This window comes from Abramis brama (assembly GCF_963993115.1).
Source record: "Abramis brama genome assembly, chromosome: 2".
In the NCBI taxonomy this organism is placed as follows: domain Eukaryota; kingdom Metazoa; phylum Chordata; class Actinopteri; order Cypriniformes; family Leuciscidae; genus Abramis; species Abramis brama.
Window position 1 is genome coordinate 68,607,569 of NC_139964.1, and position 13,602 is coordinate 68,621,170.

The following is a 13,602-nucleotide window of genomic DNA, read 5'->3' on the forward strand; positions in this document are numbered from 1 at the left end:
AGGAAACAAGTTGAGATTGTTGAACTTTAATTCTTGTCAGGAAACTTTATACGATAAGAATATGACAGAGACAGCTTATAAAATCAACTGTGTTCTTTATTAAAACTGTAAATCTCATTTGGATGAGAGTCAACATGAAACAGCATTGACAAATCGCATTACCTCCATAATGTGACAAGATTTAACTAGAGATATTATATTCTATATATATTAGATATTAGATATTAGATATTTCATCAATGATGATTTGATTGAATTTGATTCATCAATGATGATTTGATTGGAGTAAGTTACATTTATATGAAAAATGAAGGATTATGAAGACAAAAATGGTTTTCTGTTTTCAGAACCTCCTGACAAGATTATGAACAAACGTTCTTCCCGTAACATTAACAGAACGCTTGTTCAAAGTTATGAGCTCTTTAATAATGTTCTCAAAACGTTATCACAAAAACAATCGTTCATTGAACGTTTTTTAAATGTTACTACTCAGAGAACATTAAAAAGTAACTCCCATAATGTCATGAAATGGAACATGTTCCCTTAAAGGAGTAGTTCTTTTTAAAATGAAAATTAGCCCATGATTTACTCGCCCTCAAGTCATCATTAGGTGTAGCATTCTTCTTTCAGACACACAGCTTCGCTTCAGAAGGCCTTTATTAACCCCCCGGAGCCTGTGGAGCACTTTATGATGGACAGATGCACTTTTATGATGGATAGATGCACTTTTATCATGGATAGATGCACTTTTATGATGGACAGATGCACTTTTATGATGGACAGATGCACTTTTATCATGGATAGATGCACTTTTATCATGGACAGATGCACTTTTATCATGGATAGATGCACTTTTATCATGGATAGATGCACTTTTATCATGGATAGATGCACTTTTATCATGGACAGATGCACTTTTATCATGGATAGATGCACTTTTATCATGGATAGATGCACTTTTATGATGGACAGATGCACTTTTATGATGGACAGATGCACTTTTATCATGATAGATGCACTTTTATCATGGATAGATGCACTTTTATCATGGATAGATGCACTTTTATCATGGATAGATGCACTTTTATGATGGACAGATGCACTTTTATGATGGATAGATGCACTTTTATCATGGATAGATGCACTTTTATGATGGATAGATGCACTTTTATGATGGATAGATGCACTTTTATGATGGACAGATGCACTTTTTTGAGCTTCATACTGTTGGTTGCAATTCACTGCCATTATAAAGCTTGGAAGAGCCACGATTATTTTTTTAGGAAAAAGAATGTCATATACACCTAGGATGACTTGAGGGCGAGTAAATCATGGGATAATTTTAATTTTAAAGTGAACTACTCCTTTAATATCTTCAGTCATTTTGCTTCTCCAGTAAATGCTCTTATACTCTTTTAACATTTGCATGGCTAAAAGAAACCCGTACATTTTCAGGGAACATTCAGAAATAACGTTTTAATAACTTTATGGGAACGTTAGCAAATCATTCTTAGAATATGTTTTTGTTAGCTGGGATAAATCATCAACATGAATTAAGAACATGTCGTTGTTGATTCACGTCGACTCAGATAGATTCGCATCAGACTCTTCGTACAGGCGTCTTCCGAAGCAGCTCTCGCTTTGCTTTGGGTTTCTCCGAAGCTCCCATCTTTGGCATGACTTTAGCCATGGCGTTCTGGATCCACTGGATGTACTTGGAAACCTGCGTGTAGATGCCGTACTTGCCCTTGCGTGCGCATCCCTCGCCCCAGCTCACCACGCCCGTCACAAACCACGTGTCCTTGTAGCGCGTCACATGCGGGCCGCCGCTATCGCCCTGGCACGCGTCTTTCTCCTCCTGGTCGTATCCGGCGCAGAACATGCGGTTGGTGATCCGGAACTGGCTGGACTCGATGCACTTAGCGCGGTCGACGTAAGGCACCGTTAGCTTCTGGAGGACGGTGGACTGAAGCCCGCCCTCGCGCACGCGACCGAAGCCGCTAACCATGCCGTTCTCCTGGACCATTAGCACACGCTCCGCGAAGTCATACTCCGGGAGGCATGCGGGGATGATGAAGTCGGTGAATGTGATGGGCTTGCTGAGCTTAATGAGGGCGATGTCGTTGTGGTAGGTTCCCGGCATGAAGTTCTTGTGGATCAGAATCTCGTCTACGTCGTGCATGACCTCGCGACCCTCTTTGACCAGCGTGTCATACTCACCTGACAGAAAGACACAAACGCTAATGAAAACGCCCAAGAACTGATCGAATGCAAATGTGTGCCTTGATTGCAATGCAAGTTAGATAAAAGCGCCTTCCAAAATGCTAACATGTAAATAGGGTGTACCCTGTGACAGGCGATCTGACCAATCATAATCCGCCGAATCCGCCATTTTTGTCCGACAAAGCAGTCAGGAGAGTTAGTAGATTAACGGCGGTGGATTTGAACTTGAAAAACCTTTCCACAGTTGAAACAACATACCTTCTGATGTTCATTCACATTTATTTGATGCTATAAATGAACTAGAAGGAAGAGATGATCGGTTCACGAGCAGCTTTAACTGAGGCGATCTGTCAGACACATTAAAGAGCCACAAAACGGTATTTAATGTTTATATTTCTTTAAAAATGACCAAATTTGAAAGTTGAGACTTTGTTTGATATCAAAAGTAAGCTGGTCTGTCCTGTCTGTTAGTGTGTTGTCAGTGTCCTCTCTGCTCCATGGTGTATTGTTCACTGCGTGAGAACGTGTGTGTGAGAGCGGCGTGGCTTGTCGGACGTAGCAACAGTAACTTTGCTGGTGTGTTCCAAAACAATGACAAAATTAGCATTTAAGAGCATTCAAAACTTACAGTCTCTCACTTTCGCTAAAATGGATCACGGATTTTTATGACATCACTGCGGACTTCAGCATCTTATCACATCTTGTATCCAATCAAATGCTCTCTAGAATCTAGAGCTCCGCCCCCTCTGCTATAAACACCACCCGGCCGAAGCGAGCGTTGACGCGTCACAGAGGAATATGGGTCAGAGATGTGTGTTCGGTTACTCAAACGCTCTAGCCTGGGTTTCCCCATGCTGCCTTGCGCGCAGTGCGATTTTATTCACGCTGCTAGGCAGCCTGGATTCCAGGGACCAGATTTTCGCCTCAGCGAGGGGACCAATCACAGAACGGGGAGCAGCAAGACGATGACGACGTCTATGCGACACACCGAAGCAGTTTGTTTATATCTATGGATCCAACATGGCAGCAGACGCGAAGTTATTATTATTATTATTATTGCACAAACGGCAATAGTCGCTGAACGCCATCGTGTACATAAATCTCTGACCCATCGTCTTCTTCCTCGTCGAATTTCTGTCGCTCTACATACGTCATCTGGTATAATTGAAACGACTGGCTATGAGCTACGTACAGGCACATTTGATTCGTAGCGCCCAATAAACGGCTCTGGGCATTCGTAAACCACGCCTCAAATACGAGAAAATGAACATGTGGTTCCCAGACCACGTCTCAATGAGACGAGGTCTGACGTTAGCCAGGCTACAAACGCTCCAGTTTTGTCCCGTTTTCCAACTGTACGCTGGTTAGGAATGAAATGGCTAGAGTTTATTCACATCTCTAATGTTGAATCCAGTGTATCATCAGCGTTCGATTCGCTTCCATGGAGCTGTCAGTCTGTGAGCTAAACTAAACGCTATTGGCTATTTGAAAAGGGGGAGGGGCCATTCAATATGTCCTGCCTTAGCTTCCTGTTTCAGTGGAAATTACATCAATGCATCAAACAAAGACACTTCAGTGGGACTTTAAGAACTGATCCCGTAAGGTTCTTTGGGGAACCAGAAATGGTTGCGAAAACCCCCTTTTTGGAACCTTTATTTTTAAGAGTGAAGAAAGATTCCATGGATGGTAAAAGTTCTAAATGGGACCGTTGATATAAATAAAGAACATTTATTTGAATTAATGTAATAAAAGTTTTTAAGAAAGGAGAAAAAACAGCAAAAAACAAACAATACTGCTGTTAATTTGAAGAATATCATTCAGCTATTCTGTGCATCAAATGTGCATGAAAATATTTCAGTTTTGACACAAATGTTGAAGTTTAAGAAGTTTATAAAAGGCCGTACCTAAAACCACCCTGGTGGAGAGCGACTGGTTCATACAGTGAGCGGCCGACAGAATGAAGTGCTGGTTCAGGATGGTGCCGCCACAGAAGCCGATGTTGTCTTCATTAATGAGAAGAGCCTGAGAGAAACGTCCCACGTCAGCAATAACAGACTAAAACTGGCATGTCTCCAAAACCTCAATTAAATATCATGCACAAGAAGAGCCCGTGTGTGTGTGTCTGTACCTGCCACGGACATTCTCCAGGAGGGCATTCCACACCGTTGACGATTCTCGTCTTTCCTGAAGATGATTCGGGTAAAACCGCCTCCTCCTTTACAATGGACTGCTCGTCGAGGCCGAACATGACCGTCTCGTTAACCGGCGGGATTGTGGCGTTTCCCGCTTGGTTCTCAGAGTTGGAGATGTTTGGCATTAGCATGAAGATGCTTCTGGTCTTCTGGGGATGAACGACGCCGCATTTGAAAGGATCTGAAACCAAAGGGTTATTTAACCCTCTTCCTTCCCTTGCGTCCTGCAACAAATCCTTCCCTCGCCGGTCAAAATGACCCGAAGCCCAAAAATTATACCTTTTTTTTCGTCCAGAAAGCTTATTTTATTTTTAAAATATAAATTACTAGATTTAATCAATAAATAAATAGTAATTTAAGCACATTCCTCACATTCTTTCAGCTTAAATTCAAAATAACTCACAATTTCATGCATAAACCTTTTAATTCAGCTCTAAATATCTTACATTGGGTGTCTTTGCTATGGAAGCTTGTTTCCGCCACAGAGTGAAAAATAAAAAAGGTAATTGCGACTTTTTAATCTCACAATTCTGACTTTTTATCTCAGAATTACGTGATATAAAGTCGCAATTGTGTGTTATTAAGTCAAAATTGCGTGATATAAAGTCGCAATTGCGTGTTATAAAGTCAGAATTATGAGATATAAACTCGCAATTGCGAGAAATATACTTGAAATTCTGACTTTTTTTCTCAGAATTGGGAGATATAAAGTCAGAATTGCATGATATAAAGTCGCAATTGTGAGATATAAACTATTCTGAGGTAAAAAAATAACATCAGTCTTTTTTTTCCTTAGAATTCGACTTTACAACTCACAATTCTGTGAAAAGATGTCAGTCAGAAAAAAAGTCAGAATTCTGACTTTATAAGATGCAATTCTGACTTTATATCTCGCAATTCTGACTTTTTAACACGCAATTCTGACTTTTTAACACGCAATTGCGACTATTTCACGCAATTCAGACTTTATATCTCGCAATTCTGACTTTATTTCACGCAATTCTGACTATATCTCGCAATTCTGACTTTATTTCACGCAATTCTGACTTTATATCTCGCAATTCTGACTTTATTTCACGCAATTCTGACTTTTTAACACACAATTGCAACTTTATTTCATGCAATTCTGACTTTATATCTCGCAATTCTGACTTTTTAACACAATTCTGACTTTAAATCTCGCAATTCTGACTTTTTAACACGCAATTGCGACTTTATTTCATGCAATTCTGACTTTATATCTCGCAATTCTGACTTTATTTCTCGCAATTCTGACTTTATATCTCGCAATTCTGACTTTTTAACACACAATTGCGACTTTATTTCATGCAATTCTGTCTTTATATCTCGCAATTCTGACTTTTTAACACACAATTGCGACTTTATTTCACGCAATTCTGACTTTATATCTCGCAATTCTGACTTTTTAACACGCAATTGCGACTTTATTTCATGCAATTCTGACTTTATATCTCACAATTCTGACTTTATTTCTCGCAATTCTGACTTTATATCTCGCAATTCTGACTTTTTAACACACAATTGCAACTTTATTTCATGTAATTCTGACTTTATATCTCGCAATTCTGACTTTTTAACACGCAATTTCGACTTTATTTCATGCAATTCTGACTTTATATCTCGCAATTCTGACTTTTTAACACACAATTGCGACTTTATTTCATGAAATTCTGACTTTATATCTTGCAATTCTGACTTTTTAACACACAATTGTGACTTTATTTCATGCAATTCTGACTTTATATCTCGCAATTCTGACTTTTTAACACACAATTGCGACTTTATTTCACGCAATTCTGACTTTAAATCTCGCAATTCTGACTTTTTAACACACAATTCTGACTTTAAATCTCGCAATTCTGACTTTTTAACACACAATTGCGACTTTATTTCACGCAATTCTGACTTTAAATCTCGCAATTCTGACTTTTTAACACACAATTGCGACTTTATTTCATGCAATTCTGTCTTTATATCTCGCAATTCTGACTTTTTAACACACAATTGCGACTTTATTTCACGCAATTCTGACTTTAAATCTCGCAATTCTGACTTTTTAACACACAATTCTGACTTTATTTCACGCAATTCTGACTTTAAATCTCGCAATTCTGACTTTTTAACACGCAATTGCGACTTTATTTCATGCAATTCTGACTTTATATCTCGCAATTCTGACTTTATTTCTCGCAATTCTGACTTTATATCTCGCAATTCTGACTTTTTAACACACAATTGCAACTTTATTTCATGCAATTCTGACTATATCTCGCAATTCTGACTTTTTAACACGCAATTTCGACTTTATTTCATGCAATTCTGACTTTTTAACACACAATTGCAACTTTATTTCATGCAATTCTGACTATATCTCGCAATTCTGACTTTTTAACACACAATTGCGACTTTATTTCACGCAATTCTGACTTTATATCTCGCAATTCTGACTTTATATCTCGCAATTCTGACTTTATTTCACGCAATTCTGACTTTATATCTCGCAATTCTGACTTTATTTCACGCAATTCTGACTTTATATCTCGCAATTCTGACTTTATTTCACGCAATTCTGACTTTTTAACACACAATTGCAACTTTATTTCATGCAATTCTGACTTTATATCTCACAATTCTGACTTTTTAACACAATTGCGACTTTATTTCACGCAATTCTGACTTTATATCTCGCAATTCTGACTTTTTAACACGCAATTGCGACTTTATTTCATGCAATTCTGACTTTATATCTCACAATTCTGACTTTATTTCTCGCAATTCTGACTTTATATCTCGCAATTCTGACTTTTTAACACACAATTGCAACTTTATTTCATGCAATTCTGACTTTATATCTCGCAATTCTGACTTTTTAACACACAATTGCGACTTTATTTCATGCAATTCTGTCTTTATATCTCGCAATTCTGACTTTTTAACACACAATTGCGACTTTATTTCATGCAATTCTGTCTTTATATCTCGCAATTCTGACTTTTTAACACACAATTGCGACTTTATTTCACGCAATTCTGACTTTAAATCTCGCAATTCTGACTTTTTAACATGCAATTCTGACTTTATTTCACGCAATTCTGACTTTAAATCTCGCAATTCTGACTTTTTAACACGCAATTTCGACTTTATTTCATGCAATTCTGACTTTATATCTCGCAATTCTGACTTTTTAACACGCAATTGCGACTTTATTTCACGCAATTCTGACTTTATATCTCGCAATTCTGACTTTATTTCACACAATTCTGACTTTATATCTTGCAATTCTGACTTTATATCTCGCAATTCTGAGAAATAAAGTCAGAATTGTGAGATGTAAACTCGCAATTGTGAGATAAAAAGTCGCAATTATCTTTTAAAATGTTTTATTCTGTGGCGGAAACAAGTTTCCATACTTTGCCGACCTCTTGTGGAAAAAAATAATAATATAAGATGATATTTGATGACTCTAGATGGGCTTATATCTCTATATGGAGTAAATGAGCTGTTCCTCTCAGTCCTAAAGCCAGTTTCTCTTCAGTGTGCATTCAGAGACACATGTAGACATTATACAATAATTTATTGGTAAAGTTTTAGCATTTTTAGTTTGAATTTTTAGCATTTTTAGGTGTTTCTATGTGTACTGAAGCATTCCTCGCATTCTATTCATTCCTAAGGGGGTCAAATTGACTCGTGAGTGAAGGATTCGTAACTTTTTACAACCACAAAACTTCTCGAAACCATTCATTTTTTTGTGTGTATTCGTGGTTCAAATGCGACAAAGTCCTGGGGTCTTGGACCCCTCTGATGAACACTCAATTATTATTATTTTTTTAAACCAATTCCGGGTCAAAATGACCCAAGGGAAGGATGAAACTGGAAGATAATCGGCGGATAAACGTCTCGCTCACATCAGAACATCATTTACCATTAGAGTGGCATGACTTCCCGTTATCGCCCAGCTCGTAGCCTCTGGCACACGAACACACAGCGGTTTTCTCCTTCACCCTGCAGAAATGTTCACAGCCTCCGTTTTGACTCTCGCAGAGCGCAGGAATCGCTGCGGAGAAACACAGTGTTCAGCGCCGCTGGTCTGAGGGTCTGTTGTGTGATTACTGAGCATCGTGAGGCTCTTTACCGATCTCACAGTTGTAGCCCTTAAACCCTTGCTGACAGAAACACGTGTACGGCCCGATCGCATCTTTGCACTCGCCACCATTGAAACACGGCTGAGACAAACACGCGTCTCCATCTGTAGAAACACAACCGCTGGGATCAAGACTTTACCATTAAAACCAAACTGAAGCGCAGGATCGTTACAGGCACTCACCGTAATACACGTGCCAGAACTCATTCTGAGAGAGAAAAGAGAAGAACAACAACAACACATCCGTCAGATGAAGTCAACCTTCATTTAATGCACACCAGAAGCATTTAGTGGCGTGTTGGTGTTTCATTGGCATGTCATTCAGACTCAGTGGCGTATCACGGTCTTTACAGTCCATGTGGTTATTTTTAAAATATGTTTAAACGATTTTCTTCAGATGGTTCAAACAGAAGTCAATAGTTCAACTCTGTCATGGGGGAAATCATAGTGAAAATACTGGCATTTTAATTTTTAATAACGTTCTCAAATTAATTAGACGTTCATCTAACGTTCTTTTAAATGTTACTACTTGTTTCAGAACGTTCAGAGAACATTCAAAAGTAACGTTCCCATAATGTTTGAAGAATGATAAAGTGAAACTTATAGAAATAACACTTTAATAACTTAATGGGAACACTGTAAACCAGAATAAGTTGGCAAAACTCAAATAATTTGAGGTAATCAGTTAACGTTTAAGTAAGCAGAACTTGCAGATTTTTATTTTGTAATCATACATTTTAATTGCTCTTAACTTGAAATATTTGAGTAAGCTAATTTATACACAACTTAATTTTCATGTAATCTCAACTTAAATATTTTTAGTAGTGGAAAATGTGCTAGCTTTAACTAGCTAATTAAAAAAAAGCTACCTTGCTAATTGGTGACACAATGCTTTGATATCATTAGCACAGCATAGCACTTGATAAATGTACAGCAATTTTAAACATTTTTCATACATTATTATGCTTATGCTCCTCTCGTCATCATGATGGTAACCCCCTAAAAACCCATATAAGAGAAACTCTTCTAAATTAGCGTAACAAAAAGATTAAACTTGACTAAATCTCCGCACTTAATCTGGCACAAAAAAGCATTATATAACAAAGCATGGCAAAGCATGCTGGGAAATAGAAATCCCAGCCCAGTTTCGACTTTAAATTTAAGTTTGTCTAAATTAAAAGAAACAAGTTCATAGAACTCAAAACAATGAAACAATTCAACTTACTTAAAATGTGTCAGTTTTGTGAACTCAAAAGAAAAAGAAAGTTCTAAATACTCATAAAAGTTAATTTGATGAAACTAATTTGTATATTTTAAGTTGGCTCTACTCAAACCAATTCATTATTTTGAGCGTTAGGGTTTACTGTGAATGTTATCAAAATGTTCCTAGAACATATTTTTATTAGCTGGGATATTAATATTAATATTTTCAATTTAATTATTTTAAGTGGCACAGTAACTGAGTGAATTTACTTATTTTCTCAAATGATGTGAACACTGAGGGAATAGTGTCTATCAGTGTCTTGCGTATTTTGGGCCTAAAAGTGGAAAATTGATTTCTTGGAAGATTCCAGTGAAGAACTGAACAAACAGACCGTCTTTTTAACATCCTCGAAGATTTCTCTGGCCTCCTCGTAACTGCAGCGCTCCTCGACGCACTCGCGCTCCATGTTGCCCTTCTTCATCTCCTCGAACATGGAGTTTGCGCGCCGGCGGCGGATCAGGATCTGACTAGCATCTCGAGGGCGAAGGAAGACTGGAAAAACACATGACTTCATCATTATCAACAGCAAAGCCTCCCTCCTCCAGAGACTGATAGCAGAGGAGTGTTGTGAAATAAACCCAAGCACAGTTAAAACCCCTCTGACATTGACTGGGCCTTAAAGAACGACATGAACAGAGAAATCAGTCGTTCTGAAGCTTCAGTTTGTCAGATTCGAGGCGACACTCACCTTCCGAGCACAGGCCGTGCACTAGAAACAAGCACAGAAAGTTCCAGTAGACCCAAGACATGGTCGGTCGTCAGCGTTTAGCTCTTTCACGTTAGAGGATCGTTCAGAAAGCAGAGAGAAGGTCAATGAACTGAGCGCTGGGAGGGAGAGAGAGGAACAGAGGGAGGAGAAACTCAGTCGTTTACACACTCGACGTGTGTGAGGTTTCAGTTTAGAGATCATGGAACCAGAGAGAGCTGTGGGAATCCTCACGTTCTCCAAACAAACACAAATGAGATTGGAGAAGCGCAATAATGATTTATTGGTGTTTTAGTAATCTTGAATCAGAATAAGTTCCTCTTGCAGCATCTCTTCTCTTCTCTGATGACGAGGGCGGGGCTACAACCTGTCACTCACATGAGATCAGCCAATAGCAAACCACAACCATCCAATCAATTCCCCACAGACACAATCAAGCCCCGCCCACATTTGTTCTTGTTCCAGAAGCGTTTCACTCGGATATACGACACAATAGAGGAGAAAACACCAGCACAACTTCACTTTCATGATGACTGAGGCAGTATGTCTCAATAATGTCAGTATCTGCATTTCCATTACAGATTTGTGCAACACTTTTGCGATATTTTTTAAATGTCGATAAAAAACTATTGTGAAATGACGACGTTTCCATTAAACGATGTTGTGCGACTGAAACTTACATTTTTTCCTCTCGTGATCAGTCATTCCAACAATTATGGCAACGGATGTTAGTAGGTTTACATATATCTCAGCCGCCGCACTAGCCATTATTATTAATGTAAGGAGTCGTAGGTGTGTTATACAAGCTTTAATGGCAAGGACAGACTCTTATACTGAGAGCGGCTCGTATGAGGAGTTTCTGGGTGTTTCTCCCTCATTTCTGCTTCAAGATCTTGATTGTGGCATTTCTTAGTGGTTTAGAATCTAGTATTCCTGTATCCAGTATTCATTGCGATAAATGGGAGTTTTTGCGAAATTGACGTGTTTCCATTGGCCATATTTTCAATTCGCAATTTCAATTTGCGCAATTTGAAGGGTAATGGAAAAGCGACTAGTGATTCATACTTAGCCTACATGTATTTATTGAGCTGATGCTTTTATCCACACAACAAGTGATTAATTTTAAAGGGTTCTGTCTGGTGATAAAACAAGTGAACAACATCCTCTTAGTCAATTGTTTGATAATCTAAAAAAGCTGGTGATTTTCAGTGTTTCATGAATTAGTTCGCAGGGATGAAGTTGGGCCGTTAATATGTAAACCTTATCTTTGTTTTATCAGACTAATATAATGTACACAAAATGCACAGGAGAGATGAGGTCTGGCCTCGCACAGGGTCACGTCTGGTGTATGATTAGACCAGAGCAACATCTGCACTAGAAAATCAATGCAGTTCCAGTTAATGACTGTCTAACCGTCCCTCGAACACGCATGAGTGACAGAAGCACACACACACAAGCCTCACAATCACTGTTTTATTTCAAAGCTCATCTCACACTCTTACAAATAACGTTTCTGTATTGGCATCGATAGTTCCTTGAAGAACCTTTAACATCTTAAAAATAAAGGTTCCAAAAAGGGGTTCCACAGAAGAACCATTTTTGGTTCCCTAAAGAACCTTTCAGTGATCAGTTTTTTTCTTAGTCTGAAGAACATTTTAATAATCTAAAGAACCTTTTTCCACTATAAAGAACCTTTTGTGCAATGCAAAGGTTCTGTGGATGTTACGGATGATATCAACTTTAAATATGGAACTTAACTTGGTTTGATTCTCTAGCAATCCATATTAGTTAGTCCAAATACCAATAGTCCAAATTATTTTGTACATGCTTTCCCTTCTGCAATAATCTGCTGTGTCTTTTCTAAAAAAGAGACCAACCTTAGGTCTGTATTCCAAAGCATTCATGAATTACAACCATTAATTACAAGACGCACTGGAACTATTGCACCACGAAAACAAACGCGCGTCCCATCATTGCCTCTCGCATCTACTACGCGATATCACAGTTTGACCAGTCTATGAGTTTGACATGTCTGTCATTGGAAATTTCCACGTGGTGTCATGAATAATTAAGAGACAATGTCTTCTCATTGGATAAGAAAACTCAGTCATGAATAATTATGAGACACCGATGAGTCATCAAAGTACTATAGTGCTCTGCCACATCACAGGCTGTGACGTGGACACGATGAAGATTTTAAACCCGGAAGATGAAAATAGCGTAAAAAACCTCAAATTTATCCATTTTCCCCCTACTATTAAATCTAACAGATGCTAACATTGTCTTCAATGTTGTTCAACACACATACCTCTGTTAAAATCTCAGAAAATTTGGTTTAGGGTTTCAGATTTTGAACGTCCTTTGGTTTGTCAAGCGGCGTTGGTGAAAGTACTAGGGCTGCAGGTAAATATGGATCACAGTCTTCCATTTCAATAGCTAACCAAGCGGGAAGTGTGTTAGAAGTGATGTTGAAGGAGTTTATACTTTTAAAAGCGCACGCCCAATAATAAATCATAAAATTTGGAAGGGATAGACCTCCGTTTGTTTTAGATTTGGTTAAATGTTTTTTGTTAATTCTTGGAGTCTTGTAATCCCACAGAAAGGGTTGAATAATTGAATCAATTTTCTTGAAAAAGGATTTTGTTAAGAAAATATTTTGGAACAAGTATAGTACTTGTGGTAGAAAGATCATCTTGATGGCGTTTATCCTCCCAAGTAATGACATTGGCAAGGTTTTCCAAAACTGAATTTTGTTTTTAAGTTGTTCCAATAAAGGTGGAAAGTTAGATTGCATGAGAGAGGAAAGTTGCTTTGTAACCTCTATGCCTAAGTATGTGAATTTATCAGTGGTAACCTTAAAGGGGAATCTTTTCCCCTTTAAGAACTTAAAATTTGAACTTAAAATTTGTGCCGACAGGGGACATCCTTGCCGTGTTCCTCTGATCAGATGAAATGAGGAAGATAAGTTGCGATTTGTATGAATTTGTGCTTTATGATTTGTATATAAGAGTCTTATCCATTTTACAAACCTCTTACCTAAATTAAGTCGTTTAAG

At 38.1% G+C, this 13,602-nt stretch overlaps 1 protein-coding gene across 1 annotated transcript; it reads right to left on the reverse strand.

Annotated features, from left to right (window-relative positions):
- Positions 1-75: 75 nt before the first annotated feature.
- Positions 76-11,545, reverse strand: LOC311077071 (coagulation factor X-like). The gene is made up of 8 exons (XM_084105636.1): positions 10,530-11,545; positions 10,173-10,333; positions 8,761-8,785; positions 8,569-8,682; positions 8,359-8,490; positions 4,352-4,596; positions 4,128-4,245; positions 76-2,220 (listed from the first exon to the last, which is right to left on the reverse strand). Exons 1-8 carry the CDS (start codon positions 10,588-10,590, stop codon positions 1,601-1,603), a joined length of 1,476 nt encoding a protein of 491 aa, XP_083961762.1. The 5' UTR covers positions 10,591-11,545; the 3' UTR covers positions 76-1,600.
- Between the last annotated feature and the right edge of the window lie 2,057 nt (positions 11,546-13,602).